Genomic DNA, 25042 nt, shown 5'->3' on the forward strand with positions numbered 1-25042 from the left:
ATCAAACCAGGACCTCCAGCATGCACTGGGACGGTTTGCAGCCGAGTGTGAAGCGGCTGGGATGAGAATCAGCACCTCCAAATCCGAGGCCATGGTCCTCAGTCGGAAAAGGGTGGCTTGCCCGCTTCAGGTTGGTGGAGAGTTCCTGCCTCAAGTGGAGGAGTTCAAGTATCTCGGGGTCTTGTTCACGAGTGAGGGAAGGATGGAACGGGAGATTGACAGACGGATCGGTGCAGCTTCTGCAGTAATGCGGTCGCTGTACCGGTCTGTCGTGGTGAAGAAGGAGCTGAGCCGCAAGGCGAAGCTCTCGATTTACCGGTCAATCTACGTTCCTACTCTCACCTATGGTCATGAGCTTTGGGTCATGACCGAAAGGACAAGATCCCGGATACAAGCGGCCGAAATGAGCTTTCTCCGCAGGGTGGCTGGGCGCTCCCTTAGAGATAGGGTGAGAAGCTCGGTCACTCGGGAGGAGCTCAGAGTAGAGCCGCTGCTCCTCCACATTGAGAGGGGTCAGTTGAGGTGGCTCGGGCATCTTTTCCGGATGCCTTCTGGACGCCTTCCTGGGAAGGTGTTCCGGGCATGTCCCACCGGGAGGAGACCCCGGGGAAGACCTAGGACACGCTGGAGAGACTATGTCTCCCGGCTGGCCTGGGAACGCCTCGGTGTCCCCCCGGAAGAGCTGGAGGAAGTGTCGAGGGAGAGGGAAGTCTGGGCATCCCTGCTTAGACTGCTGCCCCCGCGACCCGGCCCCGGATAAGCGGTAGAAGATGGATGGATGGATGGATAGTCTCGAGGACATGAATGCATGAACTAACTTTTCTGCATCAGAAACTGATAGCATGTTACGTAGCTTAGCAATGTTTCTAAGGTGGAAAAAGGCTGTTTTTGTAACATATGAAATATGATTTTCAAAAGACAGGTTGCAGTCAAGTATAACACCCAGGTCTTTTACTGTAGAGGATAAAGTAACAGGACATCCTACGATGTTAAAGTTGTAGTGTGCGAGTTTTTGTAGGCGTTTTTTTTAACCGATAAGTATTACCTCTGTCATGTCAGGATTTAATAAAAGAAAATTGCGCGTCATCCAATCTTTTATATCTTTAACACACTCTGTCAATTTGGATAATTTAGCGTTTTCATCCGGCCGTGATGAAATATATATTTGAGTGTCATCAGCATAACAATGGAAACTAATTCCATGTTTCCTTATAATATTTCCAAGTGGCAGCATATATATTGAGAATAATAGAGGGCCTAACACAGATCCTTGCGGCACTCCATAGTTTACTGGAGTTATGATCGATTTTTCTCCATTTTAATAGACAAAATGGTATCGGTCAGATAGGTATGATCTGAACCAGCTTAATGCTTGTCCTTGAACACCAGTATAATTTTGTAGTCGATCTAAGAGTATTGTGTGATCTATAGTATCGAACGCAGCACTAAGATCAAGTAAAACTAGTATTGAGATACAGCCTTGGTCAGAAGCTAAGAGTAAATTATTTGTGATTTTAACGAGCGCAGTTTCAGTGCTATGGTGCGGCCTGAATCCAGACTGAAACTTTTCATAGATGTAATTTTCTTGTTGGGCAGACACAACATTTTCTAGTATTTTGGACATAAAAGGAAGATTTGAAATGGGTCTATAATTTGCTAGGTTATTATGATCTAATTGTGGTTTCTTAATGAGTGGTTTTATAACTGCCAGTTTAAATGTTCTTGGAACATGACCTAAAGATAAAGATGAGTTAATAATATTGAGGAGAGGCTCTTCCACTATAGGTAACAGTTCTTTCAGTAGTTTAGTTGGTATGGGATCTAATAAACATGTTGTTGTTTTAGAGGAAGTTGTTGATTTAAAAATCTTGCTTTCCCCTGTTGTTTAATTTCATGGAAACAGACACCAGTGATTTTGCAAAGAGATCTCTTATTTATTTGGTTTATAAAACATAGGAGGAAGAGACAATGGACCAAGCTAAGATCTTAATTCAGCTTCTCAGTCACCTTCTCTACATTTCCATCTCTTCCTGATTTTCGGACAAACAGGGCTTGGTTTTTATACCACTGACCAAGGAAAAAACTACATCACCATAGAAACACATACATTCAGCAGAAGAACATATGGTTTCCATTAACGTTGAAATGTATATCCCCATGCTATGCTTGATGAAAAACTGCATATACATTTCAGTCTCTAACTCAGCACACAAAGTCCCAAAGTCTCTCTTTCTCCCACATCTTCACAAAATACAATGAGTACAAGTGATTATGAATGTATATAAAAAGTATAGTAATAATAATACTAAAAACAACATTAAACGATGAAATTTGAGTCTTCAGAAGTGATAAGTTTATTTAACTCTATTTGTTCTATAGTTGTAAAGCACTGTAATTGTTCTTGCGGGGTGATAATCGAGGCTGAGTTATAAGGCGCGATTGAGGATTGAACGTTTACAATTGTGGTTCTGATGTTTTCTATTTTCTCAGTGAAAAAATTCATGAAATCATTACTACTAAACTGTAACGGAATATTTTGTTCAGGTGACGCTTGTTTATTTGTTAGTCTAGCCACGGTGTTAAATAAAAACCTAGGATTGTTTTGGTTATTTTCTATTAGTTTGCGGAGGTGCTCAGCCCTGGCTACTTTTAGGGCCTTTTTATAACGTGACGTACTGTCTTTCCAAGCGATTCTAAAAACCTCTAAATTAGTTTGTTTCCATTTACGCTCTAAATTACGGGTTTCTCTCTTTAGAACACGCGTAGTATTGTTGTACCATGGTGCTTTAATTTTCTCTCTGACCTTTTTTAGTCTAATAGGTGCAACAATATCCAGTGTTCCAGAGAGAATGGTGCTCATTGTGCTGGTTAGTTCCTCTAAGAAAATCTCTATAGATTGTTGCAATACCGCCGCCACGACCAATCAGACGGGGCTCATGCTTATAGGAGTATCCTGATGGAGTAGACTCATTTAGACCGAAATAATCATTTGGTTTAAGCCAGGTTTCAGTAAGGCAAAGTACATCGATGCTATTATCTGTGACTATTTCATTTACAATAACTGCCTTAGGTGTGAGTGATCTAATGTTTAAAAGACCTAGCTTTAGAAATTGTTTTTGTTTACTAATAGCAACATTTTCTGTTTTAATAACAATTAGATTTTTCCTAGATCCTGCAGTAGATTTATTATTTGATCGCACTAAACGAGGAATAGACACAATTTCTATGCAATGTTCTACACTAGTATTTATATCAGTTAATGTGCGTTTAGTAGGAAAAACAAACCATAAAAAGATAAAAAGTAGATTAAAAATCCCTCATTTTCAAACACTGTCCTTGTACGCCATCTCGTGACACGGATGACTACTGCTTTTAACCCTCTTTACACATTCTCATCATCCTTAGAAAGAAAGAATAAGAAAGTAAGAAAATAAGAAAATGAAAAACACCCCCCAATTTACCACATGTTAATGTAGCTTCTGCTACTTCCACCATCTGAGTTTGATTTAATCAAATAAAATCATCAAAATCATCACAAAACAGATTCTTCTTCTAAACTTAAACCATTAGTTGGTCCACATCCTCCTCCAGGTGTGTCGACCATCTCGTTCGCCCCATGGACATTCCGTCTTCACCAATATGACACTTTGCGTGCCGTAGAGAGGATTTCCCTCGTAGGCAAGGGAGGTACGTTACCAGCACGTCCCTTGATCCCTCACTGCCCTCCGCATCGGCGCGTGGAGTTGCTAAGGTTGGTTGGTGTAGTCTAAGGTGAGAGGCGTGGACCCAGGTCTCACACTCTCTGACCATTTTCCGATCCTTACAAGATTTTCCCTTAAATCCCCTACCGCACCTCCACTGGAATGAACCATTTCCTGCCTGCTGTCACCTGTGAATGTCATGACGATGATTTGTGTTATAAATCACTAGTTTGGTCATGAAACAATGTAAATCTGGTGAGCATCAGCATGTTCTTCATCATGATGAATGAATAAGGAATCAAGAATAAACACTAACCTCTTTGTTATTCGGCGTTCTCTCTGTCCTCTCCTTCCAGCTGCTTTCTGGTAGTTCTGCTAAAAACAAACAAGTTTAATTTCTAACAGACATGACGCGAGAGGAATAATTAATATTTCAGACTCTGAACTAGGCTAATCACGTTTAAAAAAAGTGACATTGATCATGTGACTTAAAGGGCACCTGTTATGCAAAATTCACTTTTACATGGTGTTTGCCGCCCTGAGTGAGCTAAACACAGTCCGCCAGTGTTTCGACGCCGGAGCAGCTGTACACACGAATGTCTCCTAAGCGATTGAGGTGTTTTGTTGTTGGATGTAAGAATGAACATGGCAGTCTTCATTTACTCTGGTTATTACTCGAGGATGGATCTGTACCAACTGACCGTGATCCAGCTTACAGTCTCCGGGAGTGATAGGCCTAACGTTACTGATCACGACAGTAATGGAAGAGAGAGTGCGCACTTTATTAGAGTCAGAGTCGTTTATTACATCAGAGTTGTTTTACGGATATAAAGCTTACCAGTTTATTAAGCACCCCCTTAAAGGGTGTAAGGGTCAAACAGGTCAATTGAGCCCAAAGGTAATTATTCATTAATTTATAGGGAATTCGAAAGAATCACTTATTACAGCCGAGCCAATGACTCGTCCAGCGTTCATTTGAACAGGCCATAACTATCAGCTCTGCAGTGGATATAAATATCCAAACTAGTGAAAACACTATTTATGAGCAAGGTAACTTAGATCAGCAGTTTAAGACATTACATTCCTAAGCACATAACACAAGAACACTTCTCTTTAAAATACAAACAAGACTGGATTATTCTATTACATAGAATTAATATCTAACAAACACACACATTCATATGAGTTGCAGAAAGAAAGAAAGCAGGGCTCCAGACTGCGACCAAAAGGACCAAAATTTGAGAGTGCGCGACTGAATTTTACATCCAGTCGCACGTGCGACCAGTACATTTTTTACACGTTAAACGTGGAAGGGGCGCGTCAATGAGTCCAGAATGTGTGGAAGGCCAATGAGTGTGAGAAGAATAGGGAATGGCCACTGTAAGTGGCTAAAATGTGTGGAGGGGGGAGGGGCATAGATATTTCAGCCTAAAGCACAAAGTATGCCATGACATGTTTATAAATCAAAAAGCAACGCCACTGCCAGTTGCTTTTAGAAGACAAATGACTGTAAATCAGAGTGCAGATGAGGCAGAGATGATGTTGAAATTTAACACGGCCTACTTCGTTGCTAAGGAGGAACTACCCTTCACCAAATACAAAAGCCAGCTCGACCTTCAAAGGAAGAATGGCTTAAAACTTAACGAAACACGTTACACGCACAATTAGTTGGAGTAATTGCAGATACTCTGAAGGGGAAGACTTACACAAAAATCAAGGATACACCGTATTTATCAATTATGATCGATGGGGACACCGACGTTTCAACAAAGGAATGTGAAATCATATACGCAAGGATCCTAAACGAAGGGAAACCAATGAATATTTTGATTGGCCACATCGAAGTGAAACATGCACATGCTCAAGGTATGTTTTAATTCATATTATGTTTAGACCTATTACTAACTTCTTTAGCTGTCTTTACTTTGAATATTTATAAGTTTAAATAATCACTTAAGGTACCATAATAACTCCTTGAACTGCCACCTTAACATGGTGGAGGGGTTTGAGTACCCGAATGACCCTAGGAGCTATGTTGTCCGGGGCTATATGCCCCTGGTAGGGTCTCCCAAGGCAAACAGGTCCTAAGCGACGGGTCAGACTAAGAGTGGTTCAAAAAACCCTTTATGAGTAATACTAAATCGAGGACCATGACGTCACCCGGTATGGCGCAGCCGGGGCCCGACCCTGGAGCCAGGCCCGGGGTTGGGGCTCGTATGCGAGCGTCTAGTGGCCAGGCTTCCCCCCACGGGGTCCGGCCGGGCTCAGCCCGAAGGAGCAACGTGGGGCCGCCTTCCCGTGGGCTCACCACCTACAGGAGTGTCCGTAAGGGGCCGGTGCATTGTGGATTGGTCTGCATTTGAAGGCGGGGGCTTCGACAACCCGATCCCTGGACACGGAGACTAGCTCTGAGGACGTGAAACAACGCCTCTCTGGCGGGGAAGGAGCCTGAGATTGTGCGTGAGGTTCAGAGGTTTTGACTAGAGATAGTCGGGATCACCGCCACGCACAGCTTGGGCTCTGGAACCACACTCCTAGAGAGAAGATGGACTCTTTGCTACTCTGGAGTTACCCATGGTGAGAGGTGGCGGGCTGGTGTGGGTTTGCTTATAGCCTCCCAGCTCAGCCATCATGTGTTGGAGTTCACCCCAGTGAACAGGAGGGTCGGGGATAGGTCTCTCACTGTCATGTGCGCCTATGGGCCAAACGGCAGTGTAGAGTACCCGGCCTTCATGGGGTCTCTGGGAGGGGTGCTGGAAAGTGCTCCAACTGGGGAATCCGTCGTTCTACTGGGGGACTTCAAAGCCCACGTGGGCAGCGACAGTGACACCTGGAGGGGCATGATTGGGAGGAACGGCCCCCTGATCTGAACCCGAGTGGTGTTCTGTTATTGGACTTCTGTGCTAGTTACATCTTGTCCATAACGAACACCATGTTCAAGCATAAGGGTGTCCATCAGTGCACATGGCACCAGGACACCCTAGGCCGGAGGTCAATGTTCGACTTTGTGGTCGTTTCATCTGACCTCCGGCCATATGTCTTGGACACTCGGGTAAAGAGAGGGGCGGAGCTGTCAACTGATCACCATCTGGTGGTGAATTGGATCCGATGGCAGGGGAGGAAGCTGGACAGACTCGGCAGACCCAAACGTACTGTGAGGGTCTGTTGGGAACGTTTGGTCGAATCCCCTGTCAGAGTGATCTTCAACTTCCACCTCCAGCAGAGCTTCGACTGGATCCTGAGGGAGTCTGGAGATACTGAGTCCAAGTGGACCATGTTCTCCACCTCCATTGTCAACGCGGCCACTCTGAGCTGTGGCCGTAAGGTCTCCGGTGCCTGTCGAGGTGGCAATCCCCGAACCCGGTGGTGGACACCTGAAGTAAGGGATGCCGTAAAGCTGAAAAGGATTCCTATTGGGCCTGGCTGGCTTGTGGGACACCTGAGGCAGCTGACGGATATCGAAAGGCCAAGCGGACTGCAGCCTGGGTGGTTGTGGAGGCAAAAAATCAGGCTTGGGCGGAGTTCAGTGAGGCCATGGAAAAGGGCTACCGGTTGGCCTCAAAGAGATTCTGGCAAACCATCCAGCGCCTCAGGAGAGGGAAGCAGTGCCCTACCAACGCTCTTTTCAGCGGAGGTGGGCCGCTGTTGACCTCAACTGGGGATGACATTGGACGGTGGAAGGAATACTTTGAGGATCTCCTCAATCCCACCGACACGTCTTCCATTGAGGAAGCAGAGGCTGAGGGCTCTGAGGTGGACTCGTCCATCACCCAAGCTGAAGTCTACCTTGGTGAAGATAAGAAACTCCTCTGTGGCAAGGCACCGGGGGTGGATGAGATCCGCCCAGAGTACCTCAAGTCTCTGGATGTTGTGGGGCTGTCTTTGCATCCTGTGGAGGGTGCAGAGGGAGTATGGTGTCCAGGGCCCTTTGCTAAGTCCCTGTACGACTGGAGCAGGAGCTTGGTTCGCATTGCCGGCAGTAAGTCAGACTTGTTCCCGGTGCATGTTGGACTCCGGCAGGGCTGCCCTTTGTCGCCGGTTCTGTTCAAAATTTTTATGGACAGAATGTCTAGGCACAGCCAGGGGCCAGAGGGTGTAAGGTTTGGAGACCACACGATTTCATCTCTGCTCTTTGCGGATGATGTTGTCATGCTGGCCCCATCAGACCAGGACCTTCAGCATGCACAGGGACGTTTTGCAGCCAAGTGTGAAGCAGCTGGGATCAGAATCAGCGCTTCCAAATCCGAGGCCATGGTTCTCAGTCGGAAAAGGGTGGCTTGTCCACTTCAGGTTGGTGGAGAGTTCCTGCCTCAAGTGGAGGAGTTCAAGTATCTTGGGGTCTTGTTCACAAGTGAGGGAAGGATGGAACGGAAGATTGACAGATGGATCGGTGCAGCTTCTGCAGTAATGCAGTCGGTGTACCAGTCTGTCGTGGTGAAGAAAGAGCTAAACCGCAAGGCAAAGCTCTCGATTTACCGGTCAATCTACATTCCTACTCTCACCTATGGTCAGAAGCTGTGGGTCATGACCGAAAGGACAAGATCCCGGATACAGGCGGCCGAAATGAGCTTTCTCCACAGGGTGGCTGGGCGATCCCTTAAAGATAGGGTAAGAAGCTCGGTCACTTGGGAGGAGCTCAGAGTAGAGCCGCTACTCCTCCACATCGAGAGGGGTCAGCTGAGGTGGCTCGGGCATCTTTTCCAGATGCCTCCTGGACACCTTCCCGGGAAGGTGCTCCGGGCATGTCCCACCGGGAGGAGGCCCCGGGGAAGACCTAGGACACGCTGGAGGGACTATGTCTCCCGGCTGGCCTGGGAACGCCTCGGTGTCACCCCGGAAGAGCTGGAGGAAGTGTCTAGGGAGAGGGAAGACTGGGCATCCCTGCTTAGACTGCCCCCGCAACCCGGCCCTGGATAAGCGGAAGAAGATGGATGGATGGATGGACCACGCAGCATTGCGTCCGCGCAATGGTTAACAGAAGGGAACAGCTGGATGGATGGCATTTATGTGACCAGGTGTAAATGGAATCGCTTTGGTAAATCAGATAGCTATCCGATCTGAGAAAAAGCAAGAAGTGGCCAGGTGTAAACAGCCCCATTCAAGCACAAATGAGAACCATTTCTAGGAGGATGGCAGGTGTGAAAAAAATCGAAGGTCAAATTTGAAAATCGAATACCAACCCACCGAACGAATATTCGGGTCCAGCCCTAGAACAAAGAAAACATTATGGCATTAGGCATTAACATTGATGCCTAAAATGTAAAAGTTTACCTTATAAAAAGAATTTAGTTTAATTCGAAAATTCGTCACCGGAGTGAATGGGAAAATTATTTATTGAAAATATTTGAAAATATACAAGTGGTTCTTTTTCATTATTTTATATTAAAAATGACTTTGTAATGGCTTGTCAACTTTCCATTCCTCCACTGTGTGATTCTAACCACCACCGGATTGTTGTCAGTGCGAAACACATTTTTGAGCACGTGAATGCTGATTCTTGTCAGCGCTGGATTCTAGACCATGCTTGAGCACTGGTCTATGACTGGAAAAATAATAGAGTCGTTGTAAAAGAAACTATGGTTAAAAAAAATTCAACTTGATCCTACAGAATTAGTCAGTTACAGGCCGATCTCGAATCTACCATCCAGTTGATAATACCTAGAAAATCAAAATTGACTGCTGGCGGAAGATCCTTTTCCTTTTTAGCACCAAAACTTTGGAACAGCATTGTCCGGGAAGCAGACACAATCTGTCAGTTCAAATCTAGACTAAAAACAAAACAATGTTACTGTAATTTCCTATCATCACTGTAAAGCGTCTTTGAATCAATCTATATTGGTAAAAGTGCTATATAAATGAAGGTGACTTGACTTCGTATTAATCTATTTCATGTGATGTCAATGGGACAAAGTACAAAAATTTAAATATGTAAGTAAAAAATAATCTGAAACTTTCTCATAATTATGACTTTCTCCTTGTAATGACTTAGATCTAAAGAATAATAATAATCAGACACTTTTAAATAATGAGAAACTTTCCAAGCAGATACAAATCAACCAACAAACTGTCCTGCCACTCATCGTGGCTGTCAGGAAACTAACTGATACAGAAGAGACTTTAGCCGCTTTTCCACCGCCGGGCCAAACCATTCTCTTTGCTGAACCATTCCAGTCCGTGTCGATCCGGTCCAGCCGGTACAGATATGGTTTCATTCTCCACAGTGGGCTGATAGCGGAGCTCTTTGTAATGTAATACAAATACGTCAGTTGTTCGCTTGGTGACGCAACGGTTTACTGATGATATGAGATGTAAATAGTGACCATGTTATTGAGGATGATCACATATTTCTTTTAATTTTATTATTAATTTGAGTTTACACCGCTCAAATCGCTTTAACGTTGCTTAGCCAGCTGCAGAGAAACTGGTAGCGGGCCGAAATTTCGTGACGAGAACGGTTTGTAATCGTGCCGTACCAGGCTCAAGTGGAAACACAACTGGAAAAGTTGCTTACCATTCTATGAACCGTTTGGCCCGACAATAGAAAATAAGCTTTTGTTGCTCAGCACAAAACGATAAACTACTTACCGTGACCTCAGGCTGTGTAGATGTGGTTTCTCCACTGCATGGATCTTCATGTGTAGCTTTAGGTGACTTTTAAAAGAGAAACTCTTTCCGCACTGATCACAGGTGTGCGGCTTCTCTCTGCTGTGGATCCTCTCATGTGATCTCAGATGTGATGAGTGACTGAATCTCTTGTCACAGTGTGAACACTTGTAAGGTTTTTCTCCAGTGTGGATCCTCTCATGTGATCTCTGATGTGCTGACAAACTGAATCTCTTGTCACAGTGTGAACACTTGTAAGGTTTTTCTCCAGTGTGGATCCTCTCATGTGTTTTCAGAGATGACGACACACTGAATCTCTTGTCACAGTGTGAACACTTGTATGGTTTTTCTCCAGTGTGGATCCTCTCATGTGTTATCAAACCTGTTAAGTGTTTGAATCTCTTGTCACAGTGTGAACACTTGTAAGGTTTTTCTCCAGTGTGGATCCTCTCATGTGTTTTCAGAGATGATGACTCACTGAATCTCTTGTCACAGTGTGAACACTTGTAAGGTTTCTCTCCGGTGTGGATCCTCTCATGTGTTTTCAGAGATGATGACTCACTGAATCTCTTGTCACAGTGTGAACACTTGTAAGGTTTCTCTCCGGTGTGGATCCTCTCATGTGTTTTCAGACTTGCTGACACACTGAATCTCTTGTCACAATGTGAACACTTGTAAGGTTTTTCTCCACTGTGGATCCTCTCATGTGTTTTCAGATTTGCTGACAGATTGAATCTCTTGTCACAGTGTGAACACTTGTAAGGTTTTTCTCCACTGTGGATCCTCTCATGTCTTTTCAGATTTGCTGACACACTGAATCTCTTGTCACAGTGTGAACACTTGTAAGGTTTCTCTCCAGTGTGGATCCTCTCGTGTTGTTTTAATTCTATCGCTGTAGAAAAAGTCTTCTCACACTCAAAGCACATGTACTCTCTCACACCAGTATGAATTTTCTCATGTCTATGTAAATTTTCCAGCAGTGAAAAACTCTTTCCACACACAGAACATGAATGGGGCTTCTCCTTTGTATGAATTCTCAGGTGTCTCTTCAGGTGTGATACAGTAAGAAATGTTCTGCAGCAGTGATGACATGTGAACGGCTTCTTTCCGGTGTGGATCCTCATGTGTTCTTTAAGATTTCTTTTGTGTATAAATCTATTCCCACACTGATGACATGTGAATGGCTTCTCTCCAGTGTGGATCCTCATGTGTGTCGTAAGCCGTTCTGAGTGGGTGAAACTCTTCCCACATTGATGGCATACATGTGGCTTCTCTCCAGTGTGAACACTCATGTGAATTTTAAGATTTTGTCTGTATGCGAAACTCTTTCCACACTGATCACACATGAACGGCTTCTCTCCAGTGTGGATTCTCAGGTGTTGATTAAGAATTGGTTTGGTTTTGAAACTCTTTCCACACTGAGTGCAGGTGAAAGATTCCTTGGCTCTTCTTTTCTTTAAAAATGTCTTTTTAGTCTTTGAGCGACTCAAAGGTTTTTCTCCAGGTTTGACATGATGTTCCTCCTCCACTTCACTCAGTTCTTCACTCTCCTCCTCCACTTCACTCAGTTCTTCACTCTCTTCCATCGGGTCTGTCATGAAAGAAAAACTCTCATTTAAAAATTTTCTAAATAATCAAAATAGTTCAAAGAGAGAAATATGGAGTGAATGGAGATTACATTTATCGCAGATGTAACAAATGCTATAAAATATTACAATAATTGATGTCTTTTTATACATTAATTATACGTCCCTGAAACTTTCCATGAATGAGGTACACTGATCTTCCAGTTATTTTTAAAAACATTATAGGCTCAAACAGGGCCATAGCGAGGGAATTCTGGGCCCCCTGACAAAACATTGATGTGGGCCCCCAACGCCTTCCAATCAAATCATATAAATATATATATATATATATATATATATAGTAGGCCTTTAAGATATGGGCATGGAGGCCCAAATCTGGTGCCATGCACTTAATATGTATTTCTTACAAAATAACAAAACAGACAAATAAATAAATGCAAATAAAGGTTAATTCAAAAGGATGCAGTCTAATGTAAAATAAACCTGCTTCAGTTTCTCACTGTCTTCATTTTTAATGAAGATCATGTGCTGCTTTATTTAATAAAGCTAATAAATGTATTCATCAATAGCAGTGAGTTGTATTTGCGTTTTCTTGACAGGAGGCTATTGTTAAAAATATCACATCAGCAAATGGCACGTCTGTAATCCACATCTATTTTTCTGCATGTTATAAAACAGACTACACGTAATAGCGCAAAAAGACGGGGACTTTGAGCGCGTAATCGTTCGGGCGGTGCTCGCCGGTACACAGAGATGTGACAGTACCGGAGAGCGCGGATGGCGGCTCTTTACATTGACTCCCTACAGTGTACTAAGCTGTCTTGTTAAAGGGGTCATATAATGCCATTTTTTGTACAAGTTAATATGATTCTTTAGGGTCTAAATGACAAGTTTGTAACGTACTTTAATTAAAAATTCTCATTAGTATTGTAAGAAAACACTTATTCTACCTGGTCAAAAACAGCTCTGTTTTCAGCACGCCATTTAACCCTCTGGGGTCGGCAAACGCGCCTGTGCGTTTTGCTCGATTTTCTTCACATTGTAGCACAATAAACTTCAATTACTCCGTCATTTATGGTCATACAGAAAAAAGAAATATAAAAAAAGATTCTGTGATATTTCTACTTTTGTATGTGTCCACTTACAATCAAATCAAAACATTGTGCTTTTGTAAAATAAAGAAAATAAACAGGTTGTGCGTTCTGCCTCTCCGTCTCGCTGAACTTTTTTTCCTTGAGCACGTCTATAAACTGAAACAAAACTCTGCGAATACTTGTCACACATTTATGAGCCATATATCTTTATACACATTTAAGTGTGTACTTTTAAATGATCGGATTCAAACTGAAAACAAATATTCTCTGCTTAAGTAATTTGTATAAAACCAACAAGATGTCCAGTTTCTCAAGCGCTTGCTCATTAAAAATAATGAGCAAGCGCTTGAGAAACTGGACATCTTGTTGTGCGACATCTTCGCCCACACGAGCAAAAAGAGATTGACATGCAAATCGTCCACGCCTCATATGAACGCGCTCGTTACCTCAAAAACAAAGCACCAAACTTCACCAAAGTCTCTGCTTTTTGTCGAGTTTGGAAGACACACCGTGAGCTTACATTGGATTTACCTCAGAAGAAGAAGAACACGATTTGCAGACAAGAAAGATGTAAGGTAAGGAATTCTTAATTATTAGTTTATGTTATTGTTGCATAAACTTCACATTGCAGTTGAACTGTTACTGTGTTTGTGGATATCTGCTCAAATGTAGATATGTATAATATGGTAACCATAATGTATCATATTTTGGAGCGCGCTCTGCGTTTGAATGTATCATATTTTGGAGCACACTCTGCATTTGAATGTATCATATTTTGGAGCACGCTCTGCGTTTGAATGTTTCATATTTTGGAGCGAGCTCTGCGTTTCTGTAAGAACTGATTTTCCTGTTAAAACAAAACGCACCCTGCAATAAAGCCGTAAAATGCACCCTGGACAGAAGATAGCAAAGACAGAGCACAGGACATCGCCTGTCCAAACTGTCCTTTTTCCTTATCTCTGCAATCCCCCTCTCCCTCTTCAAGTCACTGAAAGTTCATTAAGAATGTCTATATATCACATATGGTGTATCTTGTGAATATGTTGTTTTTCCTTTTCATGTTTGGTAGCATTTGAAGTGTCTCAGTGCGATTGGTAAAATGGTCTAAATTTCATTGCAGTCATTGGTTTAATGAGAAAGACTGAGAACTTAGGAGAATCCTGTTTCTCCTCTCTGGGTGAGATCTCTTAAAGATATCTCAAGAAACCAGATGCTACCCCCCTGCGGTACACCCATTGGCCCAAACAACTCTAAACAACATTTGTATAACCCTTTGGTTCTGGTCTGATATTTAAGGCGAGGGGAGAGAGCAATCTTTGGGACTCTTTACCAGGCATAATGTCTGTCACTATTTTCCTGTTGGAAAGCCCTGACACATTACTGTGTGTCTCTGTCAGGAAAACATTGCTTACTTTTAGAGTCATCTTTGAGTAAATAATGTCATGTATTTTTCTGAATTGGCTTTTAATCATTTACTTCTGTAATTGGCATGATGCATTTTTACCTGACAAATAAATGTTACATCTTGATTTATTCTGAAGTTCTCTGAAATCATTAGTTTAGTAGACTATGAGGAGGCTGGTGCTACCGCAGCTCTGTGTCCAGGATAGGTCAAACTAGGGCTGGGCGATATGACGAAATATATCGTCTGGACGATAGAAAATGTCTATCGTTTTATATAAGGCTCTATCGTTTACGCCACGATAAGGCGTTTTACGGCAGAATTTTGCGTCAAGATGCACCTCACGGCATGCCCATGCACGCTGCAATACATAAACAAACATGGAGGAAGACGGTAGTAGACGCGGTTCAGACCAGGGTAATTCACCCTTCGCAGGGAGCTTGATTGACAGGCGATCTAACCAATCATAATCCGCCATTTTGTCCGACAAAGCAGTGAGGAGAGATAGCAGAAAAACAGAATGTACTGACGCCTTTCCGTGGTTTAAAACAACATTCCTTCTTATTCCATGTTATGTTCATTCATGTTTATTTGATGCTATAAATGAACTAGAAGGAAGAGATGATCGGTTCATGAGCAGCTTTAACCGATGCTCTACAGCGATCTGTCAGACACATTTAAGAGCCACAAAACGGTATGTATCGTTTAAATTTCTTTAAAAAAATTACCAAATTAGAAAGGTGAGACTTTGTTTAATATGTTTAATATCAAAAGTAACTGAAAAGTAACCTGCTCTGTCCTGTCTGTCAGCGTGTTGTCAGTCTGCTCTCTGCTCCGCGATGTATTTTTCACTGCGTGAGAACATGGTGTGTGCGTGAGAGCAGCGTAAGTTAGCTTGTCGGACACATTATAGAGCTGGTAAGTCCCGCCCCTTCCGCTAACCCCACTGGACCTCTAGGTTGAAAAATCGTCAATGCAAGTGAATGTGAGAAAATAATTATTTTCTGGTCTCGTTTGAATTTTGCCATGAATGTGAACATATGTTGTCTGTGAATTTTTAATATAATTTTTCGTGTGAAGAATGCTACAATTTAGCGGGTAGAAGTTTGATACAGTTAGACTTTGTGTGAGAGCACTTTGTGGACTACAACTAGTTTTTACATCAGACGGGAATCTGAAGAGAGAACAGCCCATTTGGTTTGAATGGTGACATTTGGGTACAAAACACACAGGCATCTCGATCTGTCTCCATAGATTATCGCAGCATTAGCAGCGTGATTTGACAAGTGGAGGGAAAATGTGTTATGGGGTGACGTCACATAGGCGACATGTAGTCTTTCTTGTTATGTCTTTTCCACAACTGCTAGCCAAAGAATCATACACTATACTGTCAAACTCGTAACATGAAAAATTATATAAAAAATTCACAGACAACATATGTTCACATTCATGGAACAATTCAAACGGGACCAGAAAAGAATTATTTTCTCACATTCACTTGCATTGACGATTTTTCAACCTAGAGGTCCAGTGGGGTTTTACGGATGGGCGGGACTTACCAGCTCTATAGACTGTAAAAAATAGGTCGGACATAGCGACAGTAACTAAGGGGGGCGGGTCTTCGCAAAGGGCAGCCAACCCAAACCGAGGAGCTTGTACCTAAAAGAGGGGCGACTTCTGTCGCATGGATGTGGTTTGGATATAAGAAGACAGACGTGGACCAGACAACAGTTGTTTGTAAAGTTTGCCGGCTCCCAGTGCCAACAACGGACTCCAACAATACTAATTTATTTTATCACCTGCGCAAGAACCACGAAAAATAATACAGAGAAAGTCAACGAGCAAAAGCAGCGTTGAGTGGTGACCTAAGCCCTCGAAACAAACTCCAGACACAGACGCTGCAATAAATAAATAAATAAAATAAATATTTAGTCCCTACTACCTTTTATTTGTTTTGTATATCATTTCAAACTGCATTTCCACATTACAATTTTATATTGACTATTCATGAACTGAATTAACAGAAAAATTGTTATATCGTCATGTATATCGTTTTCGGGATATCAAATGAGCTATATCGGGATATGAAATTTTTGGCCACATCGCCCAGCCCTACATCAAACTAAAGGTGCATATGAACGGAGCAGTAGGCACGTCATCTGAAGACCTTTTAATTTCTGTCTATCACTGACTTGGCTAGTTGTACGGAAGTGGCTAAATAAACTACACTTTTTGGTATGAGTGAGCAGTAGGCAACCGACTTAAGAGGTATTTGCAAACCCTGCACCCTCTGACCAAGATCAGACTGGCGAGGCTGTGTCCGTGAGATCCACGAAAACCCGGGCGTGTGACTCTGTGCGGCATCAGGTCCCTTAGTGAATTAATAACTTAAAGTATGGGATACTCAGAATAATCAAAGATCTAAATTAAGGCGAGACACTACAGGTGAATAGGGTAAAAATTTTAACTAGCAGATATCACCATGAAACTTTCACAGTTGATTACCTACATTTAGATGAGAAAAAAATTTATTACAAGTTTTCTGTAATTTAATGTTTAAATATAAAAAATTAGGCAATATCTAATCAAATATGCACTAATTTGCATATATTTTAAAAAACGAAATCTGAGTATTGGATAAAGCCAGGTTAAAATGTTTTTTTTCAATGTGTTCACATATTAAATGGGAAAAAAATTACAGAGGGATTTATGGATATCTACTTTTGTTATCCTGTAAATCAGAAAATACTGTCAATAGCCTTAAAAAAAAGATTTTCGCCATGTTTTTTGGAATAAAATGTTACAGTGAAGAAAATAAGTATTTGAACACCCTGCTATTTTGCAAGTTCTCCCACTTGTCGCTGAGAAACACGGAGTTTGATCTCCCTCCAAAGATTCTCTATTGGGTTTAGGTCTGGAGACTGGCTAGGCCACGCCAGAACCTTGATATGCTTCTTACAGAGCCACTCCTTGGTTATCCTGGCTGTGTGCTTCGGGTCATTGTCATGTTGGAAGACCCAGCCTCGACCCATCTTCAACTAACTCAGGGAAGGAGGTTGTTCCCCAAAATCTCGCAATACATGGCCCCGGTCATCCTCTCCTTAATACAGTGCAGTCACCCTGTCCCATGTGCAGAAAAAACACCCCCAAAGCATGATGCTACCACCCCCATGCTTCACAGTAGGGATGGTGTTCTTGGGATGGTACTCATCATTCTTCTTCCTCCAAACACGTTTAGTGGAATTATGACCAAAAAGTTCTATTTTGGTCTCATCTGACCACATGACTTTCTCCCATGACTCCTCTGGATCATCCAAATGGTCATTGGCAAACTTAAGACGGGCCTTGACATGTGCTGGTTTAAGCAGGGGAACCTTCCGTGCCATGCATGATTTCAAACCATGACGTCTTAGTGTATTACCAACAGTAACCTTGGAAACGGTGGTCCCAGCTCTTTTCAGGTCATTGACCAGCACCTCCCGTGTAGTTCTGGGCTGATTTCTCACCTTTCTTAGGATCATTGAGACCCCAAGAGGTGAGATCTTGCATGGAGCCCCAGTCCGAGGGAGATTGACAGTCATGTTTAGCTTCTTCCATTTTCTAATGATTGCTCCAACAGTGGACCTTTTTTCACCAAGCTGCTTGGCAATTTCCCCGTAGCCCTTTCCAGCCTTGTGGAGGTGTACAATTTTGTCTCTAGTGTCTTTGGACAGCTCTTTGGTCTTGGCCATGTTAGTAGTTGGATTCTTACTGATTGTATGGGGTGGACAGGTGTCTTTATGCAGCTAACGACCTCAAACAGGTGCATCTAATTTAGGATAATAAATGGAGTGGAGGTGGACATTTTAAAGGCAGACTAACAGGTCTTTGAGGGTCAGAATTCTAGCTGATAGACAGGTGTTCAAATACTTATTTGCAGCTGTATCATACAAATAAATAGTTAAAAATCATATATTGTGATTTCTGGATTTTTTTTTTTTAGATTATGTCTCTCACAGTGGACATGCACCTACGATGACAATTTCAGACCCCTCCATGATTTCCAAGTGGGAGAACTTGCAAAATAGCAGGGTGTTCAAATACTTATTTTCCTCACTGTATATAAACCGGGCTAGTAATAATATATTTACAAATCCCTCTGTAAATGTCTTCATAATATAACTAGGTACAAGACTGGAAAGTTTGGTGTATATAGGTGCTACTGAAGTGGAGATTTCGGACTTGGAGTATGAGAGAACAGTCATTTTGAGAAAACGGGCTTTAAAGATTTTTCATCAGCCAATGAGATTGCGCATTCAGCCCTTTTACTTTCACGATTGGTTGCTTATAAAAAGGAAATGACCATATTTGGATCCGATATGATTTTACACAAGAGAGAGAGCTTCCTAACAGTGCTTGTGATGACAGGCTGCCGGCAGAGATCGTGTAGCAGCATGTTGATTAAGAACGCAAACTTTTGTTGAATTTATGAGAAATCTACAGACGCAAACAGACAAAGTGTAATAAAATAAAGACCTGAATGTGTATTTCGGACTTTTTTTCAACACAAGTCTGAAAGAAGACATGTTATTGAAGACAAATATCCAAAAATCTCAAAATTGACCAGTAAAAAAAAAAATGACGTTTTTGCCTGCCGTGTCTCGCCTTAAATCATAATCAATATTTATGAATATTTTCTAATAAGAAATACAATCTAAATTTGATTATCATTTGAAATTGGAGTCAGATTACATAGAGCTAAAGTAATACTAAAACTAAATTCCAATAAATTAAGTGAACTTCACTGGATCGCTGAAAAGACATACACGCTTTAAACCTTCGCCAGGCCGTTGGATTCCGTCGGTGGGCCAATGGATGGTCCTTACATTTCAATGTATCATATTTTGGAGCGAGCTCTGCGTTTGAATGCATCACATTTTGGAGCGCGCTGAATGTATCAAATTTTGGAGTGCGCTCTGCGTTTGAATGTTTCATATTTTGGAGTGAGCTCTGCGTTTGAATGTTTCATATTTTGGAGTGAGCTCTGCGTTTGAATGTTTCATATTTTGGAGCACGTTCTGCGTATGATAAGCAAAATGCACCAAACAATAGGCTTCATTTTTTTTTTTACTGTAATCATTATATTTTTCTCTAGCGTAGTTATTACTGAAATCTTTTGGAAGATTTAATTTATTGTTATTATTATTTTATGCAACACTGCGCATAGCCTGTGCCTACAAGGCACAACAAACCTGGTGTTCATTATTGTTGGAAACATTTGTGTGTGTGTGTATTCTGTATTATTCAATTATTCTGTGTATTCAACATTCACATGAGTCTCTGTACATGAACATGGTAAAGTGAAAATCAAACACCTTGGAAATGAAAGGTATGTACAATGTTTTTAGGAATGGCACAAAGGTCTCTGTCTTTGGATCATTGTTTTCAATAATGTGCTTTTTTGTCATGTTGTGTATCTTTGGATTATGTTGTATTGTAAATAAATCCAAACAATCAAAAAGCCATTCTTTTTTAAATCTCCTCATTCTTTGTGCAAGGTTGCTCAGAATGATAGGGCCTGATAGCTCCTAATAGGGCAGTTAGAGGAGGGTCTTTGTCTTTCTCAGGTGTGAAAGCCATACATATTAATGATGTGTTTACGCCTCCCCGCATAAAGCTTTCTTACACAAAACAAATTTCTTCTTATCAAAATTCTTACGTCTTAAAATTTTAAATCAATATATTGTCTTATCTGAATGAGCAGTCAGGATGATTTTCACATAGTTTTGGAGCAAATATTCTAGGCTATGTGATACAATTTTCAAAAGTCTTGTGAAGAAATAATCAGTGTGGGTTTCATGGCCTTATTTCAGTGACAATTTATTTTTTTTGTATTTTCACAAACCACGCATAAATGTCATTATCTAAAAACTACAAACTTTTACACACATGCTGCTGATATATTATTGTAGCAGAGTTTGTGCTGAATACAGTGTAATCAGACTTTAGCCATGAAAATGTCACAAGTAACAGAAATAAGCACAAATGCCAGAGTATGTCAGAACACCTCCAGGGCCAGAAAACACCTCAGACCCCAGAGGGTTAAGTGCATGTGTCATTAAATGATAATGAGCTTTGCTCACCCCGCCCCTCTGTTCTGTGGGGCAGGGTTCACACGTGGAGTGCTGCCTTGACAACAGTTGAGGGTATATTTTGGAGAAAGAATAGCAGCGGGAGTCTCTGAGGATACATCTGTGCAACCGTATCAATTTGAACCGGAGTCGGACCCGGAACAAGAAGTGTTACCACGTTAACTTTAACACCTGCGTACACAGTTTGTAATAACACAATAACCATAATGCGTTGTTCATTATAAACGCGGGATTATTAATTATATTGAGAACGTCGTACATTGAAAACATGCTTGACGTTGATCGTGGGGAATATTTCCCTTCGAGAACAAAACTCAGCCACTGAGAAAATCAAAATGACTGCTGTGTTCCTTATTACACCCAAGAACAGAACACCACAATCGCTTAGACGCCATTCTGCTCCAGCGTATCAACAGTGGCGGACTATGAAGACAGCTCGCTCAGGGCGGGTCTGTGTTGAAACGCTGCTGTCAATTAACAATTGTGGGAGGGGCGTCGTGACGTCACACGGTCAGACGGCTCGATTTGTGACAGGGGAAAATATATAAGGAGATTAAAAAAAGACCACTGGATGGATTTTTATCATTATATGATGGTTGTGTACAGGCACTGCCAACACACATTTCAGTACAATCAACTTGTAAAAGTGCAAGTACCATTATATGACCCCTTTAAAAACTTTTTTGATAGACTGATTAAGCAATTTTCCTGGCCTCCCTTTCATTTCTCCCTTCCTTTCCTTTTCATGACGTCACTGGTACCCAGATATTTTCCCTGGCATTTATAACTTTTAACTTCAACTGTTCTCAGTGCAGCCTCAACTCTGATTGGTTCTGTTCACTAGCTGGGGTGGGACTTGATTGGGTCTCTCTGCTGTTTGAGCTGAAATAATTAATAGCCATTGGACTAAACTATTTTTAGGGAGGGGAGAGAGTGCAGATTTGGAAAACGTCTTAAAATAAATTGAATGTTTTTGTGGCTTTCATTGAACTATCAAGCATACAAATGTACTATAACGATTCATAAGAGTAGGGAAAAATATAGCATAACCACTTGATTTAGTGGGCCCCCTGGGCAGTGGTGGCCCCTATAGTTGTCACCACCTTTCACCCCACTAGCGACGGCCCTGGGCACAAATCCCATGTTTCTGTAGTGAGAACTATTAAATATGTTTAATCAATGACACAATTATATAACATGATATGAACATTAAAATTCACAATTACTGACATATTTTGAAACCAACTTTTAGATTGATATTTAATTATGTTAAAAACTACTAAAACGTTTTAATTAAGGGCCGTTCACACTAAATTTCTTCTTTCGTTGACTTCACATGCATCTGGGACAAAAGAAAGACTTTATATATTGTATATTGTAAATTTGTACATTTTGGAATGATTATTATTTGTTGTATGTTTGTAATGATACGTACAAAATGCAGGTCAAAATTCTGGTAACATTGTTACAAATTGTAAACCATATATTAAATAAATGTAAAATAAAACTTAAAATATTTAAACTTAGTTTGACCTGATGTTGACAAATATGAAACCTTCCTTTACTGACCATTTGTTAAAGCTACACTGTGTGATAATTTCCCCCATCTAGCGGTGAAATTGTATATGACTACCCAGTGAATATTAGTTTCTGTTGCTTTCAATTTCGAGGGTGTTTTAACTCCTACAGTGGCCGTATTATTCCAAGATTAACGTGGCTTCCAGTTCAACTTCGTCCAATTGCGCCTTTACAACTATTGATCACCTGTGATCCGTCGCAGCACAGATTTATGTTACAAGGTAAACAATACTTTTTCACCATTGACGTGAGGAAAAGTAACGCAAGTTATACTAGAGGTCGTTCTGGCATTATGCACAACCATGCTATGGTTAGACAAGCAACTATTAAACTTTGAATTTACACAAATAGGCTGAATTACCTGTCGAGAAGAAAGCAGGCAACTTCTGCGTCCGTTTTAACATCTTTGTTCCTCATGAGCTCTTTCCATCTGGGAAAAGTTACTCCAGTATCGCATTCGTCTCTGTGTCACTGAGTGTAAAGCGCGAAAGGCGAAGCTTGAATATACAGGTATGTCCCTCTTTGGCTAATGTAGTTTCAAGACGGAGGGGCAACATGGCGACCGGCATTCGAACCCCTCACCCGTATGTACTTTCATTGGCAGAATATAAACTTACGAGAATACTTTATTACTTGAAAGAAGTAAATATACATTAATGAGCACATATATTTTTGAAAGAAGTGTTTTTTGCTAAGAATCAACTAAAAAAATTACACAGTGTAGCTTTAAAAAATAAACTTTTTTTGCAGCCATTTCATAGTTGAACTGTTTATCTAAATGTGATGAAGTGCTTGAACGTTTCTAACATGAATGTCCTTCAGCATCATGAATGAATGAAGAATAAACACCAACCTCTTTGTTCTTCAGGGTCTTCAGTGCGTTTCATTCTGCAGGGTTCTGGATCACTCATGTTCTCACTGTCCTCTTTAATAAACTCAGTCTTTGCAGATTTCAGCTCTTCCTGATGCTCTGATGCTCGTCTTCACTTGCAGCTGATGGGAATTTACACCATTTATTGGGGAATTACAGTGGGAGGAGCTTCACTGATGATGTGCTGCAGTGGGAGGAGCTTCACTGATGATGAATTACAGTGGGAGGAGCTTCATTGATGATGTGATTGCTGTGGTAGGAGTTGATCTGCCAAAATCAAAAAAATATAAGTTACTGAGTTTGTTTTTATGCTCATGGACATCAGAATATACCAATGTAAACTCTTCCAAATATAAATAATGGTAAGAAAAACAGTTGAAAGCATAAACAGAAATAAACATAGGCTACTGTTAGATAGACTGTTAGCGAGTTAACCAATAAGATAGTGTATACCTTACATCATATATGAATATGATACATTGAATAACAAGGCCATATATGGTCAGTTTCTGGCTATCCTACCACATGTATATTTGTAGCCTGGAGGACCCTTATACTGTGTTCATAATAGAGAGAATAGGAGACCATTCCCCCATCCGAACATAGAGGTCCACATAATGAAGAACAGATGTTGCCAGTTCCTTCTTACAGAACAAAGAAATGCCTCTGTTATATGCTTTTGCTGAGACTACCATAGTAAAATTTCTTAAAGCTACATATAGTAGGCAACAAATCCCCTCAGTCTGCTGACACCAATGAAATGAGCTTTAAGTGACAATTTACAGGAGATCTGAAGACATCAGCATAATAAATGAGGTGAAAACAGGAACTATTGTCATGAAATAAAGAGTGTTTTCAGCAGATCTGTTAATATTGATGAGCCTCAGACTATCAACACTCATTCAACAAGCCATTCAGGATCATCAGCAGATCATCTCACTTTATTCTGTTATGTTTGCTGTTAGAATTAGGGCTGTCGCGGTGAAGGAATTTCCCTTGCAGTAATTCTGAGTGGCTCAATAGCGCGGTATGCGGTATTATCGCCATTTATTTATTTATTTAGATATATTTATATTTATTTGTTGCTATATAAATAGATTTTACCATGTGGTCAGCATTAGGCCTGTCACGATAACAAATTTTGCTGGACGATAAATTGTCCAAGAAATTATCGCGATAAACGATAATATTGTCGTTCTGAGACCATTTTCATTTAATATAATTATAATGGCATAATAATGCAGGTACACCTTTTCAACGATCTATAAACTTTTATTTCTAAAGAATATTAAACATTGAAAACGGAAAACATTTTAAATATCCAAAAAAATGAACAAAACAACCAAAAACAATAAAAGCAATGGACTCTTAGTGTCTGTTAACAAAATAAATGTCTGTTAATAAATAAAATGGATGTAAACAAAATTGCTCTTCAAAAAATATTAAACATTAGGCTTTAGACATTAGTGATACATTCCATAACAGGCAAAACTGCAGTTAGGACCTTTGTAAACAAATAAAAAAAAAGCCTCAACAAGCCATATCGCACAATTTTGCACTGTTACTTTGTCAAGTGATTGTGTACTGTCGGGAAGACGGAGACGCGCTTTATTGCGTGTATGCCACACACTGAAAATACTTGGTTAGGATTAGGGGTGAGGAGTGCGTGCGTATTACACGCCATAAAGAGCGTTTCATATGCACGCAAAAACTATTTTTGGCGTATAAATGGCACGAGAAATAACATTCGTGGTATAGATACGCATTTTCATGTGATCGGGCTCGCTGTCGCAACTCACAACTAGCGTCTTCTCTCTCTCCCGGCAGTCGCCGCAAACAGTCCCGCCGGCGCTTTCCCACACAAAGACCATGTGACTGACAAGCGCCGCGGCGCCGCTTCCCCACACAAAGACCATGCAACTGATAAGAGAGTTCACTCCTCCTATACGCTAAAGAACCGAGAGTGGTCATCCAGTCTCTTTGGTAGAGACTGAGAGAGAGAGAGACGAGGAAAACAAACAAGCATGCAAATGGAATTATCGCGGCCGGAAAAATTATCGAGCTCAATTTTTTTTA

General features: G+C 41.3%; 2 protein-coding genes across 4 annotated transcripts in view; both read right to left on the reverse strand.

Moving 5' to 3' along the window:
• LOC311302020 (uncharacterized protein) overlaps positions 1 to 25042 on the reverse strand; it is a 187468-nt gene that overhangs the window by 144740 nt on the left and 17686 nt on the right. The gene's annotated exons all lie outside the window — the stretch shown is intronic.
• Positions 1636 to 23373, reverse strand: LOC311301985 (uncharacterized protein). Of its 3 annotated transcripts, XM_084427467.1 has the most exons (5): positions 22949 to 23373; positions 10287 to 11895; positions 8886 to 8908; positions 4018 to 4073; positions 1636 to 3889 (listed from the first exon to the last, which is right to left on the reverse strand). In XM_084427467.1, the coding sequence occupies exons 1-5, from the start codon at positions 23004 to 23006 to the stop codon at positions 3845 to 3847; spliced, it is 1791 nt and encodes a 596-aa protein (XP_084283593.1). In that variant the 5' UTR covers positions 23007 to 23373; the 3' UTR covers positions 1636 to 3844. The 3 variants fall into 3 exon arrangements, with proteins under 3 accessions (XP_084283593.1, XP_084283595.1, XP_084283594.1); XM_084427469.1 differs by lacking the exon at positions 8886 to 8908; XM_084427468.1 differs by lacking the exon at positions 8886 to 8908 and having other exon boundaries at positions 4018 to 4076.

Source organism: Rutilus rutilus (assembly GCF_951802725.1).
Source record: "Rutilus rutilus genome assembly, chromosome: 1".
Lineage (NCBI taxonomy): Eukaryota > Metazoa > Chordata > Actinopteri > Cypriniformes > Leuciscidae > Rutilus > Rutilus rutilus.